Source organism: Tachysurus fulvidraco, chromosome 5, assembly GCF_022655615.1.
Source record: "Tachysurus fulvidraco isolate hzauxx_2018 chromosome 5, HZAU_PFXX_2.0, whole genome shotgun sequence".
Taxonomy (NCBI): Eukaryota; Metazoa; Chordata; class Actinopteri; order Siluriformes; family Bagridae; genus Tachysurus; species Tachysurus fulvidraco.
In genome coordinates, this window is record NC_062522.1 from 11,964,872 (window position 1) to 11,990,968 (window position 26,097).

General features: G+C 37.9%; 1 protein-coding gene across 2 annotated transcripts; it reads left to right on the forward strand.

The window, feature by feature from the left end:
- The first annotated feature begins 653 nt into the window (after nucleotides 1–653).
- On the forward strand, nucleotides 654–25,844 carry dipk1ab (divergent protein kinase domain 1Ab). 2 transcript variants are annotated; one of them, XM_027147001.2, is made up of 6 exons: nucleotides 654–789; nucleotides 899–982; nucleotides 21,616–21,750; nucleotides 21,931–22,038; nucleotides 22,658–22,834; nucleotides 22,939–25,844. In XM_027147001.2, exons 2-6 carry the CDS (start codon nucleotides 929–931, stop codon nucleotides 23,752–23,754), a joined length of 1,290 nt encoding a protein of 429 aa, XP_027002802.1. In that variant the 5' UTR covers nucleotides 654–789; nucleotides 899–928; the 3' UTR covers nucleotides 23,755–25,844. The 2 variants fall into 2 exon arrangements, with proteins under 2 accessions (XP_027002802.1, XP_047670105.1); XM_047814149.1 differs by lacking the exon at nucleotides 654–789 and having other exon boundaries at nucleotides 818–982.
- The last annotated feature ends 253 nt before the right edge of the window (nucleotides 25,845–26,097 follow it).

A 26,097-nucleotide genomic window follows, 5' to 3' on the forward strand; every position in this document is an offset into this window, starting at 1 on the left:
CATTTTTTTCTTTTTATTTCTTTACAGTCTGTCACGCTTTACTGGGTTCACCGCACAAAACGAACATTATATATACAACATACACAGAACAAACCCTATTCTTACATTGTTTACACGTACTTATTTATATTTCAGTTTGCACTTTTATATTTCAATTTGCACATTTTTCCACTGTACGTACAACTGTCTTTATTATATATGTGTTCATTTCTTATCATTGCCATTCTGGTTACACTGTGGAGCTCCTGTACTAGAACAAATCCCTTGTATGTGAAAACATAGTTGGCAATAAAGAAATTTCTGATTCTGATTCTGATATATATAATGAACCTTCACCTGCCTGCATCAATTATATGAATCTACAGTCTGAGCTAGAAAAATTAAGCCTCAGCATTACTTCTTCATACGACTCTATCCAAAAGTCCAGAATAGTTCACCTTAACGCATTTGTTCACAGAAAATCATGACAAAAAATAATACATGTCTTTTTCTCGCTACCCAGGATATGAATGATGAGCTATTGTTAATAATGCACTTTATACGTGAGCTGAGACATAAACAAAAATATAAGGTGAAGCAGAGCTGATTGTTTAGCCTCATCTAGCGGTCCAATGTAAAATACACACACAGGCTCCCACACACACAGGCTCGCTCACACACACACACACACACACACACACACACACACACACACACACACACACACACACACACACACACACACACACACACACAGAGGCTCGCTCGCTCGCTCACACACACACACACAGCGCCAGGGACTCCAGTTCAGTAAGTGCTCTCACTGTCATTAATTCACCTGCATGTGTTTTGAAGCTTTACAGGTGTCTGTAGAACTGCGATGAACAGCAGTTTGTTTGTTTGTTTGTTTCCGGATCAGGTTAGTGTTGTGAGATGAGCTGTTTAAGTCATGGCGAGGAACGTGATTCCGTGGGTTTGGCTGAAGAAGCCCATCTACATACAGGTAGGGGTTGTTAATCGTCTCCATCAGTGTTGCTATAGCTGAGGGGATTAAAATTCCTTCTGCACCATTTTTACCTGAACTCATGGTGTATGTAGCACAGCTTTATCCTCTCGTGTCCAAACTTTCCCTCTGTTCGTCCGTGCCGCGACTCACCTCATCTCCCAGCCGTTTTGTAGGCGTCGTTATTATTTTTTTTTTTAAGTGTAATGAATATGAATAATAAACGTTTTTCCTCACCAGCTTCTCACCCAAGAGAGGAGATGAGCTGTCACCAAACTGAGGTGGCTACGTCGCTAAAGCACGTCCTCGCGCAGCGCGCACGCGCGGTTGCTATAGCAACAACGCTGATGGATAATACCGTCTTTATAGCTAGCTAGCTAGCTGTTTATTAACACTTCCCTTTGCCTTCGTTAAAATGCTATAAAAAATGCTGTGGGGAAAAAAAAAGGAATAAAAGCTTACAGTATCTCGCCTGTCTGCTGTAGCAAATACATGCGCCATGAGTGACAGCTTTATTAGCAACTCTTTTTAATTACAATATCAATATTGAGACCCGGATGTAGAAAAACAAACAGATCAGTTTTCAAACTGGGTTTATGGCATCCAGTAATATCTTGTGTCACATAACATTAAAGAACAACACCAGTGAAAGGAATACAACATGAAACAAAGACATACGCTGTCACTTGTTTGGAGTGAAAAAATTGTATTAAAAAAACTATCCAGTCAGTGGGGAAAAAATCTGCAAATTTCCATAAAACGTTAATATTCTGAACACAATCCAGCCGTCTAATTATCAGGTGTGTAATACAATTACATTTATTTACTGGACCCACGAGAGTATTTCTTATATATTCTATATACATGAAGCTAAACACTTTCAGCTCAGCTTCACCAAACCAAACCGAGCGGTTCAAAACCAGCCCGGGGCCTGTGGTCCTGCTCAGAGACTGTGAAAACATGTTAAAAATACACACAGTCCCTTTAAAAAAATGTAGATCAAAACATACATCATATTAACAGCAGCTTTTCTAGTTTTGTTAAAACCGATAATGAGAATTTGATGAGTTATTGAGTTTCAGAAGAATCAATTTAGCTGCTGGTTGAAAAGACTCCTGGGGATTAACAGACCCCAGAACGAGAATACTTGCATAACAAATAACTTCTTGTTAATACTTGCTTAATACCTGACTGTCTTTGTTGGAATCTGTTTGGCAGCCAGCGACAAAATAGCGGTTTGCACAAGAAGGGCAAGACAACAAGAAAACAGGCCACAGACATTACGCTTTAAAATTCCTTCAACAACTAGAGTATTGATCTTGTACTGATTTTTTTCTTAGGGTGGAAGTAAAAGTGGATTAGCTAAATTTCCTGGTCATTGAAAAGGCCTGAAATTAGAAAAACAATACAGTGCTTTTTGTATTGGTAACAGTAACTGGGCATCAGTAACTTTTTAATGTACTGTAGCATCCAAACATCTGTTGGATATGATATAGTACATTACTTACCCTTTATTTCTATTGAAACCTGAGCCTTATTGGTCTTTATGCTTAAATTAAAATCCTTTTCCAATTACAGTGCTTTCTCAGTGAGGACAAGTTTTCCTGTATAGCTATTGCAATAAGTGCTTGAGACCGCGTGCATGGCTGTAACAAACCTGCTGGTTTATCTTATCAGAGTATTAGTTCAAACAGGTTATAAGATTTTTGATTTTGGGAAGTGCAGATTATCATGGGATCATTATGGGATCATCCACAGCATCAGAGTTTTTAGCACACTGGCGAATAGCTTTACGTAGAAGCAGAGCATCAGGAGCCACAGCGGTAAAAGTGTGTCCCAGTGCAGGTAAGCTGGTTATCCTACAGTTTTTTAAAAAGGGTGTGCTATGTGATCAGATGCCTGTTAGTTTCAACCCTAACAATATTCAGTCTTCAGAGGAAGTAAGGCATCATTTCAACAGTATTTCAGAATAGATTGCAGCCCATTATCTGTTTTGTAACAAACAAAAAGAAACTAACGATTCATTTTGTTTCTAAACGATGGCTGCACCAATCTCTCAATCTCGATCAGATGATATGAGCTTTCAGCATGTCGACTTTAATCACAGATGTGGTGTTCGTTACTTTTATCTTAAACTTGCATCATGGCCCAGCGCGTGAGCAGTGATGTCTCAAAGTCAGTGAAAGAGACAGCAGTTTCAGGGGAATAGACTTTTTTCTGGCCCACTTTACTCTAAATGGGAGCAAGGTGGAGGCAAAGAAAAAGCCTTTACTACCTTCCAGGATTATGTGCTTTTGTCTAGAGAGGTTGTGGATCAAAATTTATTTATTGCTTAAAATACCCAGTACACAAGTATCTGACTCAGTAAATTTGACTGAAAGAATTCAATGTGCAACATGCAATCTATACATTGTCCATTACTGCTCACGGTGTAAAAAATAAAATACAAATCCCACAGAAGGACAGACAATAGAACTTTAGTGGTTTTTGGTTTGAATGAGTGGGTTACAAGCTTCTGTTTACTCTGGTATTCAAAGGAAACATGGAATGATGCACAAAGGCATTAAGTGAGTGAGCAATTGCAGTTGTCTGTCTGCCTTTAAGTGTGTGTGTTTGTTTAATAGTTTGCTTCACATCATTCATAATATGCAGTGAATGAGACCTTGTGATATAGGTTAATGCATATAATGCATTGCTCAACCCTAATAGTTTAATTGAACATTAATTGCCTGATCAGTGAATATCATGACTGTATTGTCATCAATACATATTAAATATTTATTTCTGACCTACATCAAGATTTTGTAGGCAGATGTTTACAATCGAAGGCTACATCACTATAGTACGTCTTACTATACAGAATATTTCTGTGTAATTTTTTTGGGAGTGGGGCAACATTTTGGAAAACTATAAGTATGGAATGGTCTGAAAACAAATTTATCAGCCAGCATTTATAATGAACAAATTAAATTGATTGTAATGTTGTACAGAAAGATGGATGTATGTAAAATGTATCCACAGTCTTGATGCTGTTTCCTTTTTTACTGCCATTGTTGTTTCCCATTGGGAGGAAACCAACTCTTCTGTGACAGCTTTATATTCACATTTCTTTTAACCTTTCGGTTTACCTCTAGGGATGCTCAGTCTCTGTTAAAGTGACTTTGGGCTAGGGAAATAAATTGCTCTAAGCAGTCAGCCATGTAGGAAGGACGGACAATTTGCTTTCAAGTCAGGAAGCAAATCAGGAAGTAGGAACATGTTATATTCTGTAGACTAGACAAGATATCAAAGGGCTTCCAAGACCCAAGAATCTCTAAACTCTTTTTGAGAGTTCTTTAGAGTTCTTATTTTAGCTGACAGGAAAATTCTTGAGGTTGTTCACTGAATGTCATGCCTTTTTGACGCACCATGACACAAAATACACAGAATTAATTTATAGCACTGTATTAAGTATAGGCTTACTTAGCAAAATATTTTGGCAGCAGATAAGCATTTTTTTGTGTTGAGCTGAAATAAGCTTTTGGCACCAGGCAGCATAAAACAAACCTATGGAGGAAATGGACAGAAAATAAAATGACCTCGATTTGTTTTGTTGGTTTTAATATTCACGTTTTGCATCATTTCTTTCAGTGGTTCACATTCTAAAAATCTGTCTTAGGCTTTTGCTTTTTTCCCCCCACACTAAAACTTTACTTATGTGTAGTGTCTTAGTTTGGTTAAAATGATCAAAACACCCTCCCCATCCTAGACTCTAAATGGGAGCCTATTTTATCATTGCTTTGGGCTACAGACTTTGCCAGTCGTCCAGCCTTCTTTTTTTTCATTTCCCATGAGAATTGGGAACTGAGCTTTCAGTGCACAGGGAACTGTGTCACAAACTAAACGAGGTTACACAGACAGGACAGCTAGTAACGTTATACGTTTATAAAGAGATTAGCAGAAATTTCAGTCATATCGCATATAGGATAACATATTTTTACATTGTAGTTTTAACAGAAATAAATCTTTATGATCGCAGCAAAATATTTCTATTCCTCTGGATAAGAAATTAATGTATTGAACATTGGGATACTTGTGGGAGATGCTTGTAAGGTATATGTGGATCCGTAAGGGTTGTGTCGTGTAGGAAGTTTACAACCCCCACTAGGTTCCACTTTGTAGGCGGATGCTGTTGTGTTGGGTTTTCTCCAGTGGGAGGCTGGGTCGAATGATTGCTGGTTGTCTGAGACGAGATTAATCGGACTAGCTTGTGGGCCGTGCTGCCTGTGTGACATGTCCATCAGCAAGCTCATCTCCTGGGAGGAGCAAGCAGCACAGGCATGCTGTGATGCAAGGATACAGGTTGCCAAGTCTGCATGTTTCAAATGGAATTGGGATCGTTTGGGCCATTTTGTCTGAGTATGTGCACTGGTATGTGCAAAAAAAGTACTGGTATTCAGACATCAAATGTAATAACAAATTTAAAGGTGCAGTCATTTATATTGTTAATTTTTCACTAGATCAATGTGGAAAATTGTGTAGATCAAAATAATTGTTGAAGCCATTTGGCTCAGAAAAAGTGTATTACGAAGATGGAAAAAGTTTAGAAAAGTTTTTTTTTTTTTTTTAGAAATAAGAACATATTTTATCTAGTGCCCCTTAAAGCATTACTTAGACAGTTGCAGAGAAATTGAAGCTGAAAGCAAAATTAATGTTTTGTGCTGTAAATAAATTATTTTACAGAGAATACTGATGTAAACAACATCTTAGCTTATCTTATTTTTTATAGATAAAATTATGAATTAACTTGCTGAGTTGTGAGACCAGTGCTTGGTTTGCTTATACTTTAAACCTCTGGCATGCTTTTGAGCACATCGAATTAAATTTAGAGTAATTGGTAATATACTAGATTCGTAGCCTTTTAGTGTTATTTGTATGTTCATTAAATTCATCTTTTAATCTTTTTTTGTGCTTTAAGGAAAGAGATTGTGTTGGTGAGGGAGTTGGACGCTGTTAAAAAAAATCTAGTTATGCAACTACACAGCTCAACTCTGGACAGAAGTTACTTACTCTGTGTAAATTAACTGAAATTTTGTATCACAATCACCAGCTCTCATTTGTAAATTACTCCTGGATGAATAAACTCTATTTGATTTAATGTAGGGTGGCACAGTGTTCTTTATAGGTAGACTTTATTTATGACAATATACAATATGTAAGAATATTCTTAGGACTAGTAGAAGATTAGGAACACTTCAAGGTTTATTTAAAAAGATATTACATTGCTTATGTATAAACATGACTATACAATTGGTAGTGGAATTAGACAGGAACAGGTTGCTTTTGAGTTACTCTATATAACCAAAAGTATGGGAATACCTGATCATTACATTCATATGTACTATTGGCATGTGCTCTGGGGATTTTTGAGGATGTCTAGTGCAGATTTGGTGTTCCAGTTTGCCCTAAATGTTCTGTGGGTTTGAGGTTAAGGCTCTGTGCAAGTTCTTCATTCCAACCTTGACAAACCTTGTTTTTATGGACATCACTTTGTCCACAGGGGCACTTTCATGCTAGAACAGATTCAGGCCTCTTGGTTTCAGTGAAGGGAAACTGTAATGCTACAGCATACAAAGAATTTCTATATCAGAATCAGAATCAGGTTTATCGGCCAAGTGTGTTGATACACACAAGGAATTTGGTTCCAGCTGTTGGTGACTCTCAAAAGTACAGACATAAATAACACTATACATTTAACTTGGACTATACAAGGCAAAAACAGACAAGACAAGACAAGACAAGAGGAGACAAAACAGACTATATGAAACAATACAGACAATGTGAGACAATATAGGCAGTGCGAGTATTGTACATAATGTACATAAAGTGTGAGTGTGCATGGTAGTGCAAATAACAATATTGTGTGTCTGGTACAATAAAGAGTTTAGAACTTTTGTACAGTATACAGCAGCAATAGTGTGTGCAACGTATACGGATGATGTGATGACTGACAGTTCTGATAATGCAGTACTTATTGATATGAAGCGGGGAATATAATTATGGTGAGTTGTTAATCAAGGTGATTGCCTGGGGAAAGAAACTGTTCCTGTGTCTGGCAGTTTTGGTAAACAAAGTCCTGTAGTGCCTGCCAGAATGGAAGAGCTGTAAGAGGTTGTGTTTAGGGTGTGAAGTGTCAGTAGTGATTTTTCCTGCCTGGTTTCTGGTTCATGTATGGTACAAGTCCTCGGGAGTGGGCAGGGGGCACCAATTATTTTTTCTGCTGTTTTAACTGTGCGTTGCAGTCTGTTCCTGTCCTGTTTTGTTGCTGCTCCAAACCAGATGGTGATGGATATGCACAGGACAGATTTAATGACTGCAGTGTAGAACTGCATCACCAGCTCCTGTGGCAGACCATACTTCCTTAATTGGCATAGAAATACATCCTTTGAAAATGGCGTTTATGTTGGACCGCCATTTCAGGTCTTGGGAAATGGTAGTGCACAGAAACTTGAAGGTCTCCGAAGATGACACAGGGCTGTTATTATGAGGGGGAGTAGTGTTGAGGGGGTATTTCCTAAAGTCCACTATCATCTCCACAGTTTTGAGTGTCTTTAACTCTAGGCTGTTCTGACTGCACCATAGCACTAGCCACTTCACCATATAGTGTGGATTTGAATGCCTGTTGGACTGGTTTTACCACATAGATCTGGCACCCTTGCTGGGAAATCCTTCCCTTCTATCCTAAAAAAATTATACCTGATATCAGAGAATAATTGTTTGTTTACCTTGTAATGTCTAATCTCCTGTTTAAGTTCTTCAAGCATAAGATAGTACCACCACTTTGGGAGGACAATGATGTTGCCTGTTTTTTTTTTTTTGCCTGTGAGTTGTACTACTGCAGCCTATTACAACCACAATTGTTTGGCAAGCATCCATCTGGAAAGCAAATAGTCATTACATTTTATAGTGCAAGATAAGAGCATGTCCCATTCAGTACATATCCTTCCCAAAGGAAATATGACCCTCCAACCCCCTTCTAATGGCAAACTGCACCATTCAGATTGTGTATGAAGAAAAGAGTTAAGCCTCACTGCAGCACTAAGAATCTGATTATTGTTATTTCCTCTCCACCATTTGGGTTTTGCTAATGTGTAATGCAAGCAATAATTATCTCTCTTAAATCTTGCCCCATCTTTATCTTTCTCATTTTCTCACAAATTTATGCACCATATCACTCTGTTGGAAACCCATATCTCCTTTCATATTTACAGAATGCAGTGGTACCACATTTCTGTTCCCCGCTGTTTTGCTTTTTCTCTACCATCGCCTCTCTTTTTCCTCCCATTATTCCTCCTCTTTCATTGGTTATCGTTCGATTGTTCATCACTCTGGTGAGGAGGGGGCCATTAGGGAGAGGGCACAGAGGAATCACTTTATGAACATGAATTATGTATGGTTGATAAGGAGGTGGCGAAAGTAGGCATGAATACAATATTTCTTTCTTTTCATATCTCACCCGGTAGCAAAAGACGATTGAGAATGAAAAGCAAAAGCGACAGACCTGCATGATGGTACATACCTGCAGTGTGATGCTCTGACGTATTTCTGAAATCCCAGACCAGTCATCAAGAGAGCTGAGTGGAAAAGCTGTGTGACTTGTGGTCCACAGGGGGTAGATTACAGTCCCACAGCACAGTGTGTCTCTGAGAGTCTATCAGGATGTTTGTCCTCCTGTGTTGCTGTCTACCCAAACAAGCCATATTAGCTTGACTGCAAATCAGCAAGGATTCTTGTTTAAATGATGTATGCAAATCTCTTTAGGGATTACTTGCTTCTTTGTGGCATAGGGCATTTTAATATAATTCCTTAGCATTTAAAGAACATCCCTGGTATCCAAGGAGCAGGCAGAAAATAACTAGCAGACAAACTTCTATTTGGGGCTGTAATTACAGAAAGACAACCTGTTGGGCTCCACCTTAAAAAAGGGTTGACCTTAATTAGAGCATAAACATGCATAAACCTTTCAGTATACACATGCACACTTGGCAATATAATGAACCCCATTAGGATTTTTTTTAGTTTTTGCATCCTTATCATTCATATACAGTGCATTTTTATCTTTTTTTTTTTTTTTATTTTCTCATAATTATTGATGTCCTTTTGTCCGTTTTTTTTTTATTTTATTATGTTGGCTTTGTAGAAGCCAACATTCTGTTTTCCTATTTAAGCTTAGACAAAAATGTATCAAGAGTAACTCCTCCTAGAGCTTTCGAGCCACATGCACCAAATTCGGATATGTCGTAGACCCCTGTCTGAAGTTTTATGTTATTACTTTTTAAGCGATCCGAGTACCGGTACTTTAGGTACCGGGTCTCAAAATGGTCTTTTTTCCCATAGACTCCCATTAAAAATTTGGAGGTTTATAACTCGGCAAGCTTTTGAAATATCTACACCAAACTCGGCCAGCTCCTTTAGGGTGATACTCTGAATAAAGTTTTAAATTGGTGTACCGACTGGCCTTTCGGTTGTCCCGCAGCCCCACCCCCATATATGCAAAATCAAAAAACTTTTTACAACATTGACATACGACATATCAAAACACTCAGAATAATTCGGGGAACTTCCTCACGAGTATTCAGATGACGTCACATGCTCGTCTCCACTTGCCTCCAAATGTTTTGCCACCTTAGTTTTCTGTCCACTTGCCTCCAAATGTAACACTGATCCTTATGTCCACTCGCCTCCAAAAAACACAGTCCTTTGCGAATACTTGGTTTGTCAAAGCCAACATCAAAGTTTGTCATGACAAACTTTACAAATCTAGTTTTATCTTGCTTTTTGCTACATTTGTAATGTGATATAAAGCAGACATCTTTATCCCAAATAAGAAAACCAACATAAAGTCTAAAAAGCTTCACCTTTTCTTTGGTGTCATTTCCTTGAACCGTAGTCATTTAGGTCTATATAACGATCATCAAGACTTGATACTGAAAACCTGCCATGAGTCATTTATATGTATTTATTTATTTGATGCTAGGCAGTTCATGGCATTTGTAACAAACTGTTTAGCAAATACTGGTAGTCTGGTTTGTGAGACTAGAACCAATCAGATTTTAAACAAAAACTGTAAGTGGAGAGAAATTTAATATTTGCCATTGCATGATAAGAGTTTGCCAAGCAAGGCCATGATCTTAATTAGTTGTGCTGTTGGTGGAATACAATAAAAATGATGAGCAAACCCTAAAGAACCATCGAAAGTCTGTAGGTTTGACCTTTGGTCAGTAAACGTCCTCTAAATCTTTCACAGTTTCATTAAAAGTGATTTCTATAAGCCTTTGAGATGCACTGAGGTCTGGATATATGTGTATATCCCTGCCTCTCTCCTGCTTCTTTTAATGAAAAGCAGAATGAACGACCTCAGATCAATAATCTGTCATTGCACGCTAATAATTAGCTCCTCTTCATTGTTGAACACCACTACCCTGAAGATAAACAATCAACATTAGCAGGATGAAGTTAATTTCTCCACACATTAATGGAATAGGTCATGCAGCCTATGTCTTGTTTTTGTGCACTATTTTGTAATGTTACACCTATAATGGTCTGGAGACGGATGATCCCTCGATTGACCACTCAGGGATCGATAAAGAGTGGGAAGTATTTATGCCATGACAGCATGTCCTTAGAGTTTAACAAGACCACTTATTTTTTTTTTTTTTTTAAGCATTCACATGAGATTTCATGGCTGATCCATTACTGGCAAATACATGGCTACAAACGTCGAGTCAAATAATGATTGATAAATATATATTTATTTATATTTTTAAGTTAGACACAGCTGCAGTGTTCTCATTGGAACTTGGGAAGCAGCAGTGCTCTAAAAAAAAAGAACATGTTGATTCTGTGGGCATCAGGACAGCCTAATAACGTAAAAGCCAAAAGTACTAGTTTTACATACTGAATAAGTTTTACATACTGAATAATAGAGTAAAGGCTAGAAGCAAGGGCCAAGGTGAGGTCTGTTGCTTCTGTACATGTTCCCAATGCAGAAAATGAAATAAAATTGTGTTGTCATTAAACCATGGTGGCACAGTTTTTCTGAGAGGCTCATGATCTCTGTACATCTGTATATAGTAGTGTTATGAAAAATACATGGTATGATGACCAAATAACCAGCAAATTGATGTCAAAGTTTTTGGTACATCATGGCATCTGCTTAAATTTTTCAAACAGCATAAAAGTGAACTAAATATCAAGAAGCTGCAAGATTATAATGTGAAAATATTTGGTTTGAGCATTTAATAGTTTAGTAAAACAATCTAATCTTCTTCCGGGTTCTTTGTTATTTTCACCTGGTATTTGTTCCTAAAATACAGATTGATATTTAACATCATGAAGGCTATTTCAAGGCATATTTTATTGTGATTAGTAGTCATTTATAAGGATGTATAAGACTACAAGTGGAAAACACGAAGGGTTTGTTTGTTTGTGTGTTTGTTTATGGAATTGTTTTTTGATTAATTGCTGTCTATAACATGTCTTCACTTCGCTATAGTAATAAAATTGTTTTCGTCCCACTGCACCGAAAACATTATTTGAAACATATCATCTGATAAGATTGCTTAAGCTCTGCCCATTTAGCAAAATGTGGTCGTCATATTTCCCTTTATTCTTTAAAAATAAAGCTTGTTTACTTGTTTGTCATTTGGATATGTACTAATATTTACTAATACGTTTATAATACTTCTAAATCGGACTAATTTCAGTGTAAACATATCGAACCTTGTATTTTAAAACAGTTTTCTCAGAACCAAAATTCTAGATGCATCCAGATTATCTACATTCATGAGATGTTGTTCCTTCTTAACCCTTATTGTTTATTTTCCCTTTTTGTAAAAATATAACTAAAATAATATATAGATAAAAAATGATTTGGATGGAATGATATTTTCTTTTCGGCTTTTCTCGTCAGTCAAATAAATCGGTAAAATGGCACTGTTACGTCCCCAGCTAGTCTAGGGTTTAGGGAACAAGTAACAGAATAAAAATGGTGCGATGTGTGGAGGCACCAAGGTTCAATTCCCAACCCCAGGGCTTTTAACAAAGACCAAAACTCAATATCAAAAACAAGTTCTTTTATTTTCCAAATGTGGGAGGATTTCAAGGCTTCAGGAGGGGGCAAGGCCAAAATAACAAACAAACCCACTAACTATTAGAAATAAACTAACTAGACTACAAACAAAAACAAAACTAAATTTACAATAATAAACTAACTCCCTAACTAGCTTAAACAAGAGAAAACAGCATATGAAAGAAAATATTTTAATTAGCTAATTAATACATTTTGGAAAGAAAAAGCTTGTAAAAATATCAGATCAATTGACAAATCTAAAATTTAATAGATGGGTTACAAATCACCCAATTTCCATATAGAGTCTTTCCTCAACTTTAAAACTATCACATCTCCTTGGTCTTATATTCTCTGTTTAACTTACTTAGAGCTTAATGTTATAACCTTTCTGAAAATCTTAAAAAATGTGTATACATTTCTGAAACAAACACTCGGGCCACTTTCTGTAAAAGACTGCCTAGTGCTAGGTTAATGCACTTTTATTTACTGTGTTTATTTCTGTTTAAATGTGCCCACAGAGCATTATTCAAAAGAGCTTGAGTTCTTGTCTCAAATTCACTTGCACTTTACCTCCAGTAGCCTACTATAGTTAATGCTTTGTTGTTTTTCTCTATTTGGCCTGGGCTTTTACAATTAATAAGGAAAACACTGGATGTGCTCAGCGGCGTTATTTTCCCTGCAGCTTCTTTTTTTCTTTACATTGTCACAAAAGCTGTAAATACGCTGCTTTAATACAGCAGCATCTCTGATTCACATTTATTCACTGACCAGCAAGAGCACAACATGGAACAGTGGACTTATTCCTCTAATTAAGTGAGCGCTGCCATGGTAACACACCAAGACACCAGAGAGCGATTAGTCAACCTAAGTGCCTTAAAGCTCCTGAGGTTAACCCAACTACTTTGGTATTTGGTCTTAAGTGTATGATTAGTTTGTACTGGAACATATGTGGGTTTTTTGTATGTTTTTTTTTAAACTATACCGCTACAATTCATTTTGAAGTGAAACCCCTACATTTGCTCTGTTTACCATCAGATTATAATTATGCCATTAAAATTTATTTTGGAATTCACATTAGGCAATTAAAGTGTCACGTGACTTATTTATCAGTGAACCAGCATTAGTGACCTAGTGAACCAGCATTAATGTATTCAATGTTAGAGATTTAAGCACTTATGTACGTCGCTCTGGATAAGGGCGTCTGCCAAATGCTGTAAATGTAAATGTAAATGTTATCAGTAGAGACTGGGGAAGTGATTAGAGTTGGCAACATGGATAGATCCAAACACTGGGCACTCGGATGGCACTCATAGAAGAAAATATTTTTCAGTCTTTAAGAGACTTGAGTTTGGGGCAGAGATTTATTTAACAAACAGAATAACAAATTTAATACTACCAAAGCTATGTATACTGGAGTGGTTCAAAAAAAAATCTTGGTTTGATTCTATCCATGTTGCCAACTCTAACCACTTCCCCAGTCCCTACTGATAAATAAGTCATGTGGAACTTTAATTCTTTAAGTCATTCTGGATAATGGTGTCTTCCAAATGGCATAAATGTAAATATAAATTTGAATGTGGTATGGTCCGGTCAAAGCCCAGACCTAAACCTGACTGAGGATCTGTGGAAAGAATTTCACAGTGTTACTCATTTGCTTCTATCCAGTCTAATGGACTTTGAGCAATTTTGCCAAGAAGAATTGGCAACAGTACATTATATGTCCAATTGTAAGTAGACACTTGATTATGTACCCATACCAAAGCTACGGCCATTAACACAGAAATGGTTCCCCTTTCAAATGTGGTCAGATTTTCAAAGCTAATAGAGGCATATGCAAAAAGACTTCATTTATAATTGGAGCCAGTGCTAGTTCTTGGTAGTATTGAGAGTTTTTTGTTTGTTTAATTATTATTTTCAATTACTGTAGCACTACCCAGTTACTATTTGCCAAGTGGATTTTAAGTTATGTTATGTTGACCTTCTGAATGCTGCTGTGAATCTAACTGATAAACAGAGCTGGAACATGGAGCATTTTTTCCTCTCCCAAACATTCACACTCATAGTGCTCATGCTCATGTTCACCAGACAGTGCGGTATGTCACGGAATGGAAACAAATCTGTGACCTCAAACTTTTTGTTACTCAAGATATCCATTCTGTAATCAAGCCGAATACGGTTGCCCTTCTTGTGTGGAGAGTACAGGCATATGGGTGAAACTAGAAATAGTTTACACCATTGATTGTTCAAGGACGGTCACATAAACTCGTCACAGGCCATTAATTCAGTCAGCGAACCACTGTTTAAAAAAAGCTTCCCTTACCAGGCAACACACAGCAATAACAGTGTCTGATTGCAGTGCCACAAAGGAAAACAATGGCTTATGAAAATACTTCGTAAAGTGAATCAAACCTTAAAGCTTCTCCATCTCTGCTACTGATATTATTGTTTATGAAACATTCACATCTGATGGCAGAACTTTCCATTATTCCAAATTGACAATGTTCCAGATTTGTTTACAATGTGAAAATAGCAGTTGTAATTTTTAGTATGACATTTGCCAACATATTAAATGCATTTAAATTCTTCTGATCACTGTATAACAGAACCGAAAGTGGGTGGGAGGCCAGTACATTAGTACAGCATTTAAATTTGCAACCTTGCCAGTGTTATGGATCAATCCTATCCTTGGATTATTGTCTGTGTGTTATTGGATTATTATTACATGTTCTCTCTATATCCATGTGGCTTTCAGGCATGTGGTAGCTCAGTCATAGCTTAAGGTCATTGGTTTGAATCCCAGGTCCACCATGTTGCCAGTGCAGGGCCCCTGAGCAAGGCCCCTAACCCTAAATTGCTCAGGTGTATAAACTGAAATAAAAATGTATGTCACTCTGGATATGAGTGTCTGCTAAATGCTGTAAATGTAAATATTGGTTTGACAGTTTCCTTCCACCCTTCCAATGACATGCATGTGGATTGGTGACTAAATTGCAACTTGTGAACCGATGTGTGAATGTGGATGTGCAGAGGGTTCCTGGAAGTTGTTACTGAAAATGAATGAATGGCGCTTTTCCATTGCAATTCAATACAAGCTGAAAGAAAATGACATTTGTCTGAGAAAAAAAAAACATGCATGAATAGAATCTTCCCAATCCTAGGTTTTAGACCAAGAAACTGGGGTGATCACAAAGTTCTGAAAATTTAGCATGCGGTTTGACATTGTTTTACACAGTTAGAAGATGTTAATTAAGTTAAGTTATGCCACTGCAATTGCAGTGTGAGAATAATGTCACCACTCTGATTTACAGAAAACACCAGCTACTTTCATGGACACGCATGACATTGTTATGGATAGTTATGGATTCAGATCAGTAGCTGTACTCTACTGTACTGTCTGCTGAAAAGTTCTGTACCACTCCTCTTCTCCCACACAATAATCCTATGGTTACAAGCACACTGGGTTATGTGGGAGAATTAAAAAATGCACAGGATGCCAGACCACCCGTATCTGTCAGTGTGCCTAAGTGATCCTGGGAGAGAGAGAAAGAGAGGAAGTGGGAGAGAGAGTGAGCAAGCAAAGTGGGGGGAAGCAGGAAGATACTTAATGGGGGTTTAGGGGAATGAGCAGAAGGGGAAAGTAAGATGGAATAGCAATGGCTACATTAGCATCTTTCTGAGTGCTCATGGGAGACAGGAAGAAATGGCCTGTCATTAATGGAGCCACAAGGGGAAGAAAAAGGGAGGGAGATTAGATTGAATTAACAGACTGACAGACTGAATCTGACTGCTAGATCTATTCTGCCAGTAAAGAAAACGAAAAAGGAAAAAACACTGCGTATTAATTCTCTAACCTTCTTATTACATGCAACACAGTACAACAAAGACATGCCTCAAGACTCATCTCTGTCCTGGTACACCAGTGTTGCTATAATATTCAAGTGTTCATTTGAGTATTTTTGCACATGTATTGTAGAATATACAATATGTGCTCTGGTTGGTGCTGCTGTTGTGTAGTGTCTTGTATTGTTTGTTTGCACTGTCTTTTCCCTCACACTGTTTGCAGCAGGTTGCACAGATGCACTTTATGTGGCTAAGATTAACTTACTTAAGTCCTTAGCTCTGTGTTGTTCTATGTAGCTCCGTCTTTGTTCTATGTAGCACCATGGTGCTGGAGAAACGGTGTCTCTTTTCACTATGTACTGCGTCAGCCGTATGTGGTTGAAATAACAATAAAATCCACTTGACTTGAGTTGACTTGACTTGACTTGAATGAACCAAACTTTTAAATAAGTGTTCATTTAAATAAATAAATATATATTCAAATAAATTCTTGCTAGACTAACTACTCTCTAACACAGCATTTTCACAACGGTATTCTTAGACCATGTACTATTTGTAATGGCATGAGGATATGTTTTTGATCGAGACTCCAAAGCACTTCTGTTTACAGCATCTTCCTTGGTAGATTCTTTATATTCTCTCAAAATCTGAATCATGAATCTGTTGTTACTTGTCAGGAATATTGCATTACTTAAAAGGCAAATCAATCATTTTCCCATTGGCATGTTCGGTTATAATACTCGAACATCATTTAAGACACGTGAGCAGATACTCTCATGTCTCGAAGGTAAGGTCATTATCATGGAATGGCAATTAAATCACATCCTTGGAAAGCAGACTGCTGATTTAAACGTTCAGACTGATATTTCTAAGGCTATATTATCAACAGGTTTAAGAAGCTGGAAGCCTGATTTACAACATCTTTGCATATGGCCAGGACGAGCAAAAACAACACGAGTGAAAACGTCCATCACTGTCAAACCCAGGACAGATAATCATTACCTAATGAATAAAAGAGGCTCCATCAAGTCTGTGATTTGTCTGCTAATCCTCTGCTGTAAGCATTATTTAATGTGTCATCGCTGATGATGCATGTTTGTATAGGCTGAGATTATTTACAGCACGCAGCCATTTTACAGCACAGATGTAATAATAACAACAAATGTTTGCCCTGGATTTAAGTCAAAGTGCTTAAATAGCAAGGCCTAGAATCAGCCAAGCTGTGCATTTATAGTGTGAATAAGTAGAATAAATAGAATTCATTTGTGAATAAGTGCTTTAAAATCATCTCAGTTATGCAGACTATAACCAGAACTTCCAAACCTTAATTCCAATTCTTAATTGTTAATTCAAAACCTTTTATCTGAACCACTTCAAACTAAATTATTTGCCTCAAGTATCCATAGATACATTAAGTGAGCATTTTGCTTGTGAAAAATGTTCTTCACTCATTTACCACTGATGATGCTTTTTTAAATATCCATAACCTTGCCATGTTTGGTTATATGACCAGAGTTTCATATTTTGCTTCCAAATATATTTGGAAACCTTCATGTTAAGAAAGCTGCTTCGGGCACATGACATCTGTACAGAAACTCCACACAAGCAACAATGTAGGCTTAGGCAGACTGAAACTGAAACTGGAGCTGAAACTGCTACCCACTGCACCACCATCCTGCCTTGTTTAACAACATAAAGGAACTTATTCTTTTAACAAGAGAATTTGTACAAGATGTGCTTGATTGTTTCTTAATGGTGTAGATCTAACAGAAACTGTTGGTCTCTAATGCTGAGCTCTGGTGTAACAGTGATTTCAGACTTCTCTCATATTAATATCTACACTCTGAATACAATAACTCTGAAAGCAGTTCTGAAAGAAAGATTATTTACACAAATTTATGCAGACTGGGCTACAGTAAGCTAGTCCTGAGATGATTCTCTATGGGATCCTAACATCCTAATCTCCAAACCTACTTGACAGTCCAGTTTAAAATAATGCTCAGTATTTATGACTTAGCACACTGTTACACTGATGTAATGTATCATGATCTCATAATCAACACACAATTGTCTGACTGTATATGTAAATTGAACATTATTTATAATAACACTCCTTGGTGTCTATAAAAAATTAGAATCACACCCTCCAGTGTCACCCAACTGTGGATGGGTTTCCTTTTGAGGTTTCTTCCTCTTCCATGTAAGGGAGTTTTTCCTTGCCACAATCACCTCAGTCACCTCAGGCTTGCTCATTGGGGATAAATACAAACACATCTAATATTAATACTGAACTTCTGTATAATATATGTTTAGTCAAGAAGCTTTTATTGTCAATTCAACCATATATATATATATATATTGCTGACACCGTACATAGTGAAATGAGACATTTCTCCAGGAACATTTTTCTGGCATTTAGCAGACACTCTTATCCAGAGTGACTTACATTTTATTTCAATTTATGCAATTGAGGGTTAATGGCTTTGCTCAGGGGCCCAGTAGTGGAGCCTTTGTGCACCTGGAATTCGAACTCATGACCATCTGTTCAGTAGTCCAATACCTTAACCACAGAGTATTTCAGTAGAATTCAGTAAGAATTTGTTGGGAGTCACAAGCACAGTCTAAAAATTTTTTTTTAAAGTGGCCAAATCCTGAGGGTTTTAATGACTGGATGATGATCCAGGGCAAAAAAAAGGTCAATATTATTTAGGGCTTTTATTTTAAATACCTATATCTATAATTGAAGTAAAAATAAATGAGTGTTTAATGAAAATGTTTCACCTTCTTTATGTAAATTTGTTTTTCTTTAAATATCTTTATTTTATTTTATTTATTTATTTTTACTGTATTATATTTCTTGCTGTATTATATCACCAAAAGAGTTTTAAGACTGACGGTATTCTTAGTCTATGACCTAGTGAACCAGTGTCAGGAAGTATTTATGGATAGAGACTTTAAAGCAGGTCTGTAAGTCTCTGGATAAGGGCATCTGCCAAATGCCATCAATGTAAATGTAGCTGCATGCTGATGTGCACAGTTTTATGAAATACGACGTGCAGCTTGTTATTTATCTTCAGTAACCACTTTATTGTTGGTTCAGGGTTGTGGTTTTACAGTGTGCAGCTTTCTATTTGCACAGGTCTAGTTTGAATATTGACAGATTTCTAGAAAAGAGATTGGAGGTGTCCATACTGAAAGGCATTTATGTTAATAATTTATTCCCCTTTATACATATTGCATTAACCCTAACTTTATTGAGCCTTTGGACTTTTTTGTAGCATATGGTACAGTAATAAGAGTACAGCCTTCTACTTTCACATCATGTCGAGTGTTATCACCTTCACATCTATTGGTAACAGGCCGACTCTCTCGCCTCCTCATTATGACTTGTTCTGTGTCTCTCATCTGTCATCCTGTGCGCATTCCGTATGCTGACAGAATACACACGGCCACCTTTATTAGGTTGTTCACTTTTTCTGCTATTGCTGCGGGCAAGTGTATTTCACGTCATGAGCTGTTTAACTGTGCAGACACGGCTCACAGGTGTTGTAGATTAAGACGGTAACAATGGGGCAGAGACCTACCTCTTTACTCCTACAAACCTCTCAATTGCTGTCAGGAAATAAACGAAGCTGCGCTCGCTCTTACTCTCTCGTGCAGCACATACTTAATAATAGTCATCAGTGCTGGAAGCCATTGTACTGCACTACAAGGCCCTGTTTCTGCCTGTCAGTGCTGGAGGAGAGATAATGTCAGATCTGGTTTTTCAGACAGGAATGTGTCAGGTCAGTGAAAACTGAGATTGCTTCAGATGAACAGGCTCCCAAACGTTCAGTGCTTTGTCTCACCAGCTAATCGTTTAAATTATGCTTTCTACAATGATTTTTAATGCACTGCATACAGAAATTAAATTATAGTGGTGAAACATGAGGGCTTATTGGTTAGAGCAGATTGGCAAATGTCTGGTTTCTACAATCAAAACTGGACTCGATGTCAAAGAATAACAAATGAACCTCTGAGCTGTTTTTCTTCATTCAGCAGGGTACAATAAAACCGTCTTGGTATAGTTTTTTAATCGTTGTTATTTTTTGTTACTTTTTTCCTCCTCATTTCTATTGCACAGCACTTTGGTTAGATCTGAGTAAAGATTTTCATGACACATTTGCCCTGGTGCTGTCTATATATGCATATATACATATATATATATATATGAAAATCTTTACTCAGATCTAACATTAAGACATAATGTATTAACATTAAGACATAGATAAACTCACACACACACACACACACACACACACACACACACACACACACACACACACACATATATATATATATAGATCTTACATTAAGGCATAATGTATTAACATTAAGACATAGATAAACTCACACACACACACACACACACACACACACACACACACACACACACACACACACACACACACACACACACACGTGTGTGTGTGTGTGTGTGTGTGTGTGTGTGTGTGTATGTGTGAGTTTATCTATGTCTTAATGTTAATACATTATGTCTTAATGTTAGATCTATGTCTTAATGTTAATACATTATGTTTTAATGTTAGATCTATGTCTTAATGTTAATGCATTTAATAATCTATGCCTTTCTCCATTTTTATGTGACCACCACAGAATAGGCTGTAAAGGAAATCTCCACCCTGAGAGCAGAACTAGATATGCTGATATTTTAATATTTCTGATGTGTTTGACATCAGTGGCAGACAATGTCTCGTGAATCACTAGAATACAGCACCATTCGGCTCAGTGGGACTTTATCACGATTACAATAGCAACTAGAATGTACATTTCCTGAAGAAAATGTGAACGGTGCTTGCACGTAGCAAATCTCGGTTGCTAGGGTAAACCATTTTTTGGCTGTTTTTTTCGTCCGATGTACGAACATCGTAGGTTGGATCGCTTATAAAAGTCAAAGCACACCTCTCCTCAATGAGCCGGTCGATTTGACACCTCATTCATGGGTCTAGGACAAAAGCTGCGGGACAAGTTACGCGCCAAAGTTTTGTCCGGTAGAATTATAATCAGTATGCAAGATAACAAGAATGTTGCTTTGAAGGCACCATTAATTAATGGAAGAATTTTCAAACTTAGGATAGTAAGAAAAAAACAGCAGATTTTTGTACTTTCACCATTTTCCTACAACCTTAACTATCATATTAATGGGAAATTCACGTTAGAAGCTGTGAAGACAGCACACGCTACACTCAAAGTTGCATGACACATTTACACCGTTTGCAGCAGAGACTCTGCTCGGGTGCAAATTATGAGACGACAAGAACGATGGTGTTGACAGCAGTTTTAGCATGAACGTCAAATCTTTGGAACTTTATCCGTTTGAGCAGAATGTAGGCTACAGATGAAGTGCTAATTCTCACTAGCACTACTATCAGCAGGTATTCAATTGAAATTGTGGGTAATTCAGGAAACTGTTAACTAAAGTCAACGTGTCGATGAATGGAAAAAGTCAACTCGGACATTACGTTGCAAATGAAATATTGGGTTGCAATATAAAATTGTGTTAATAATATAAAAATTGATATGCAAGTGATTCAGGGTGGATTTTTTCCCTTTAACATCCTCTTAAATTTGCAGTTTATCATAAACATCCCATAATATTCTGTTCTTTCTGTCTTGTGCCCAGGCTCGGTTCTCCTACTTGCACATGAAGTACCTGTTCTTTTCCTGGCTGGCTGTGTTTGTCGGAAGCTGGGTGGTATATGTCGAGTACTCCTCTTATACAGAGCTGTGCCGTGGACATGAATGCAAAAACACTATTGTGAGTTCAACCTCAACGTTTCACACACAAGGCCAGAATTTTTTTTAGAGTTCTTGCTAGAGGTGACAATAGTGACAAGAGAGCCATCTGCTGGACCATATAACTGTACACAAATGAACCTGTGCAGAATAAGAGAAGTGGTGTTCCTCTGACGGGAACTGATGTCTGTGTTTATTTCAGTGTGAGAAGTTCCAGAAAGGGGTGATCGATGGTACAGCATGCAGCAGCTTATGTGAGAAGCAGACACTGTATTTTGGGAAATGTCTGTCCGCCAAACCCAGTAACCAGGTCAGAATCTAATTACTGTTCATTTCCATACACACGCAGACATACAAAATAGTTCAGTTTTACTTTTCTGTTCTTGTAGTCTATATCATTCAACCAACTGGTATGTTCAAGGCACAATTACTGCTACATGGCTAACATGGTATTTAAATGCAGAAAGGTGTCAAAGCATCGCCGATTCAAATATTTGCACATAACCTTGAGTTAACATTTTGAAGATATTCTTTGCTGTCCTACATCTCACATAAACCTTGTATTTAAAAAAAAAGGAAGCTGAAAGCATAGGTGAGAGAGGGAGCAGTGTCTGGACAAATAAGTTCTTTGTAATGTTTTACTTAAGATTTTCTGGGTGGTCTTTGGATTTGCTCCAGGTTCTCCGGTTTCCTCCACTTTCTATAAAGATCCCAGTAGGTGGAGGTGTGTAGACTAGCAACATGGTGACTCTTGTCTGAAAATGTTTTCTTGAAGGTAACTTCACACTGTAGCTATTGAAGCTCTGCCTTCTAAAGACAACTTAATGACTTATGAGACAGCAAGGCACTATCGCTGTTTTGTGTAAAGACTGAATGAAAACATTTTGTAAAATTGGCAGGATGCATTAGATTCTGTATGTACATTCCAGGTGTATTCTGGTAGCTGGGGAGATTTGGAGGGTATCATTAAGTGCCACATGGAGGACATTCCTCACTATGACCTGGAAGGAGAGCTGGAACCACGAAGAGAATCGGCAGCCTTTAATAGGCCAACTAGAGGCACATCTGTGGAGAAGTTCAGAGAGATGGTCCTGAGCCACCTAAAGGTGAGAGCAAAGTACTTTTCTAATGGAGGAATCACAAGTTGTCCCAGAGACTCCAAAAAGAACATAATTCACCTTTTCTAATACACCTGTTATCCTGCCTTTAGGAGAAGGTGGGCGATCAGGCCAACCTGCACGACTTGGTGGCACTTGTGCTTGGCGTGGCTGATGCCAACAAGGACAGCGAAATATCTCTGGCAGAAGCTCGCTCATCCTGGGCTCTGCTGCAACTGAACGAGTTTTTGATGGCAGTGGTTCTGCAAGGGCGGGAACACACACCAAGACTTCTGGGATTTTGTGGAGACTTGTATGTAGTGGAAAAGGTGCCTTATGCACCACTTTATGGCCTCAGCCTGCCCTGGGCTGTGGAGTTATGGCTTCCAGCTGGACTACGCAGGAGAATGGATCAATGGGTGACACCATCGTGGCCTCGCAAGGCCAAAATTGCAATTGGCCTCTTAGAACTGGTGGAAGACATCTTCCATGGGCCATTTGGCAGCTTTCTCATGTGTGAAGTGAATGCAGCGTGCTTCGGCTACACAGAGCGCCATGACCTGAAGGTGCTGGATGCTAGACGGATCGTTCCTGAAGCTGCTTTCCAGAAAGTGATGCGTGAGCGGCGGTGTGAAATTGACTCCGACTGTCTATATGGAGTAGATTGCCACACCACCTGTGACCTCACGAAGCACCGCTGCACCACTGAGGTGACGCAGCCCAACCTGACTAAAGTGTGTGCTGCACTAAAGGACTACCTGCTCTATGGAGCACCACCGGAAGTGAAGGAAGAGTTGGAAAAGCAGCTATATGCATGCATGGCCCTGAGAGGAGCCACTGAGCAAATGGAGATGGAACACTCGCTTATCCTGAACAACCTGAAGACACTGCTGTGGAAGAAGATTTCACACACCAAGGATTCAAAATGAAAACTGAATTACTGTAGTTGTGTCTGGACATGAATCAAACTATAAAGGTTTCTAATCTATTTTTTTCCTGAAATGAAGCTACTCTGTGCTCCCAAGCGAGGTATCATTATGGTGCAGCCTTTGCATCATTGCTGCCTCACAGCTCCTGGGTCACCCTGTACAGTATGTCCTGAAGCCAAGTTCCTCTCTGTGCACTTCTCCACAGGCTCACATTACACGGTGTGCACAATTATTAGGCAAGTTGGATTTTTGAGGATTACTTTTGTTATTGTACAGCTACAGTGCTCTTGGTCAATCCAAAATGTTAACAAACCCTCAAACCTGAACATTTAAGTAGTAAAAGTAAAGTTTTGGCTTTCTTAAGAGAATATCTATATGTATACCTTTATTAAGCAACTATTAGTGTGCAGAATTATTATGCAAATAATGAAAAACAAAGATTTTCCCATCACACTTGTTTATTTTCACCTGTTAAAGTGAGAATAATAAACAAACTTAAAATTTACAAATAAACATTTCTGAAATTTCCAAAAAAAAAACCTCAGTGACCAATATAACCACCCTTCATTTCATTAACAGTCACAGGCCTTCCATTCAGTCAGTTTCTTGATCTGGTCAGAATCAACTTTTTGTGCAGTTGTGGAATATGGCAGCACTGGAGGATAATGGGTTCCTGGTAGCATCATGTTTGATTCTTCTCAAATCTTTGGCGGATAATTTGCGTCTTTTCTTCTCGACACGTTTCTTGCGACCCTGTTGACTATTTGCAATGAAACGTTGATGGTTCATTGATCACACCACAAAATGTTTTATATTTCAAGAGTGCTGCATCCCTCTGAAAGACTTTCCAATTTTTGACTTTACAGTCAGTTAAATTTCTCTTTTGGCCCATTTTCCCTGAGAAGGATCTGCCTAATAATTGTGCACACCTTGATACAGGGTGTTGATCTACTTAAGCCACACCCTCCCTCATTGCACAAATACACATCACCTGATATGCATTAAATCCAATAAGCATTCAAGTTTATCGACTTGGAGGTGGAAATTATGGATAAAATGGTATGGTCAAAATAATCACTTGCCTAATAATTGTGCACACACTGTAGTTTTCTCCTACCTCCAAAACTTCTTGCCTCTAAGTGGATTGGCTATGATAAATTGGCCTGTGTGCTAACGAGTATGTGAATGTTGCCCTCCTATTGAACAGCATCTTACTCCTATAAAGTAATTAAGATAAAGGAATGGGCTCCCAAGGGGCAAAACTGTGTGGTTTCCCCCTATCAGGAGATTGCTGGTCACATACTGATGATGCCACAGCTATTCATGACCAGAAGACCATAATCGGTCATGCTCTCTGGGTGGAAAGAATTGTCCACTAAATTGCGGTTACATAAGCAGCACTGATTACTGGCTGTCTTTGTCATTTAACTAAGCAGCACCTGGAAATTAGACGATTATTGTGAGGAAAATTGGGTTTGAGAAATTAGGCCGGTGATCATGCACAATTGGAGCAAATGTATAAGTCTTAACTACAGTATATACCTTGCTGTAGAAGACATACTAGAGGTCCAGCATGAAGGCAAATAACAGCAGACATCCCACCAGAAGATGTCAAGACTGCCAGTGAAACTCTCAAACTGCAATGTCCTAGTTTCTGTATTATAGAATGGTGAAATATTTTGGAAGATTTATAAGCTTGTTCTAATACCTTTAATCTAAAAGTTATTTAAAATGTAATTTTGTAGAGAGAGACAATGTCGATGTATAAATGGTTTTCAGCAGCAGTCCTGCTCAGCTGTATGTAGAAAGCAGTTTCAAGCATTTTTAAAACGAGGCATGATATTTATGTAAGTTAGAAGCATGTTATTATTTGCACAACTTGTAGCATGTGTACAAGTGTGGTTCTGATTTTAGTTGGAAATATCAGGATTACCATCAGGGCTTAATTAAAACATCGGTCTAAACCGAAGCCTTACCAGGTGTAATCAGGAGTAACTGCATGTCACTGCCCCAACTGATCTACAGAACACTGTGTACTTAATGTATTTGAAAGAAGCATATTTGTCCATAAATAAAGAGATTGTTGTTAATTCTGTTCTTAACACTGACTGAAAAATGATTTCTAATTTGCTCTCAGCTTAAACATGAGCGATTAGGTTAAGACTATGTAGATTTTCAGACCTATAAATCATTCTGGGATTGTTTAAAACCTACAGACATGGAAGCTTAGCATCAGAAGTCTTCTATTTTTCCTGCAAATAATATAAGTTTGCATTTATGCAGATGCCTTTAAATCCTACACTTGCCCAGACCTTATGTGAAGACTGGTAAAAGCTTGTCCTT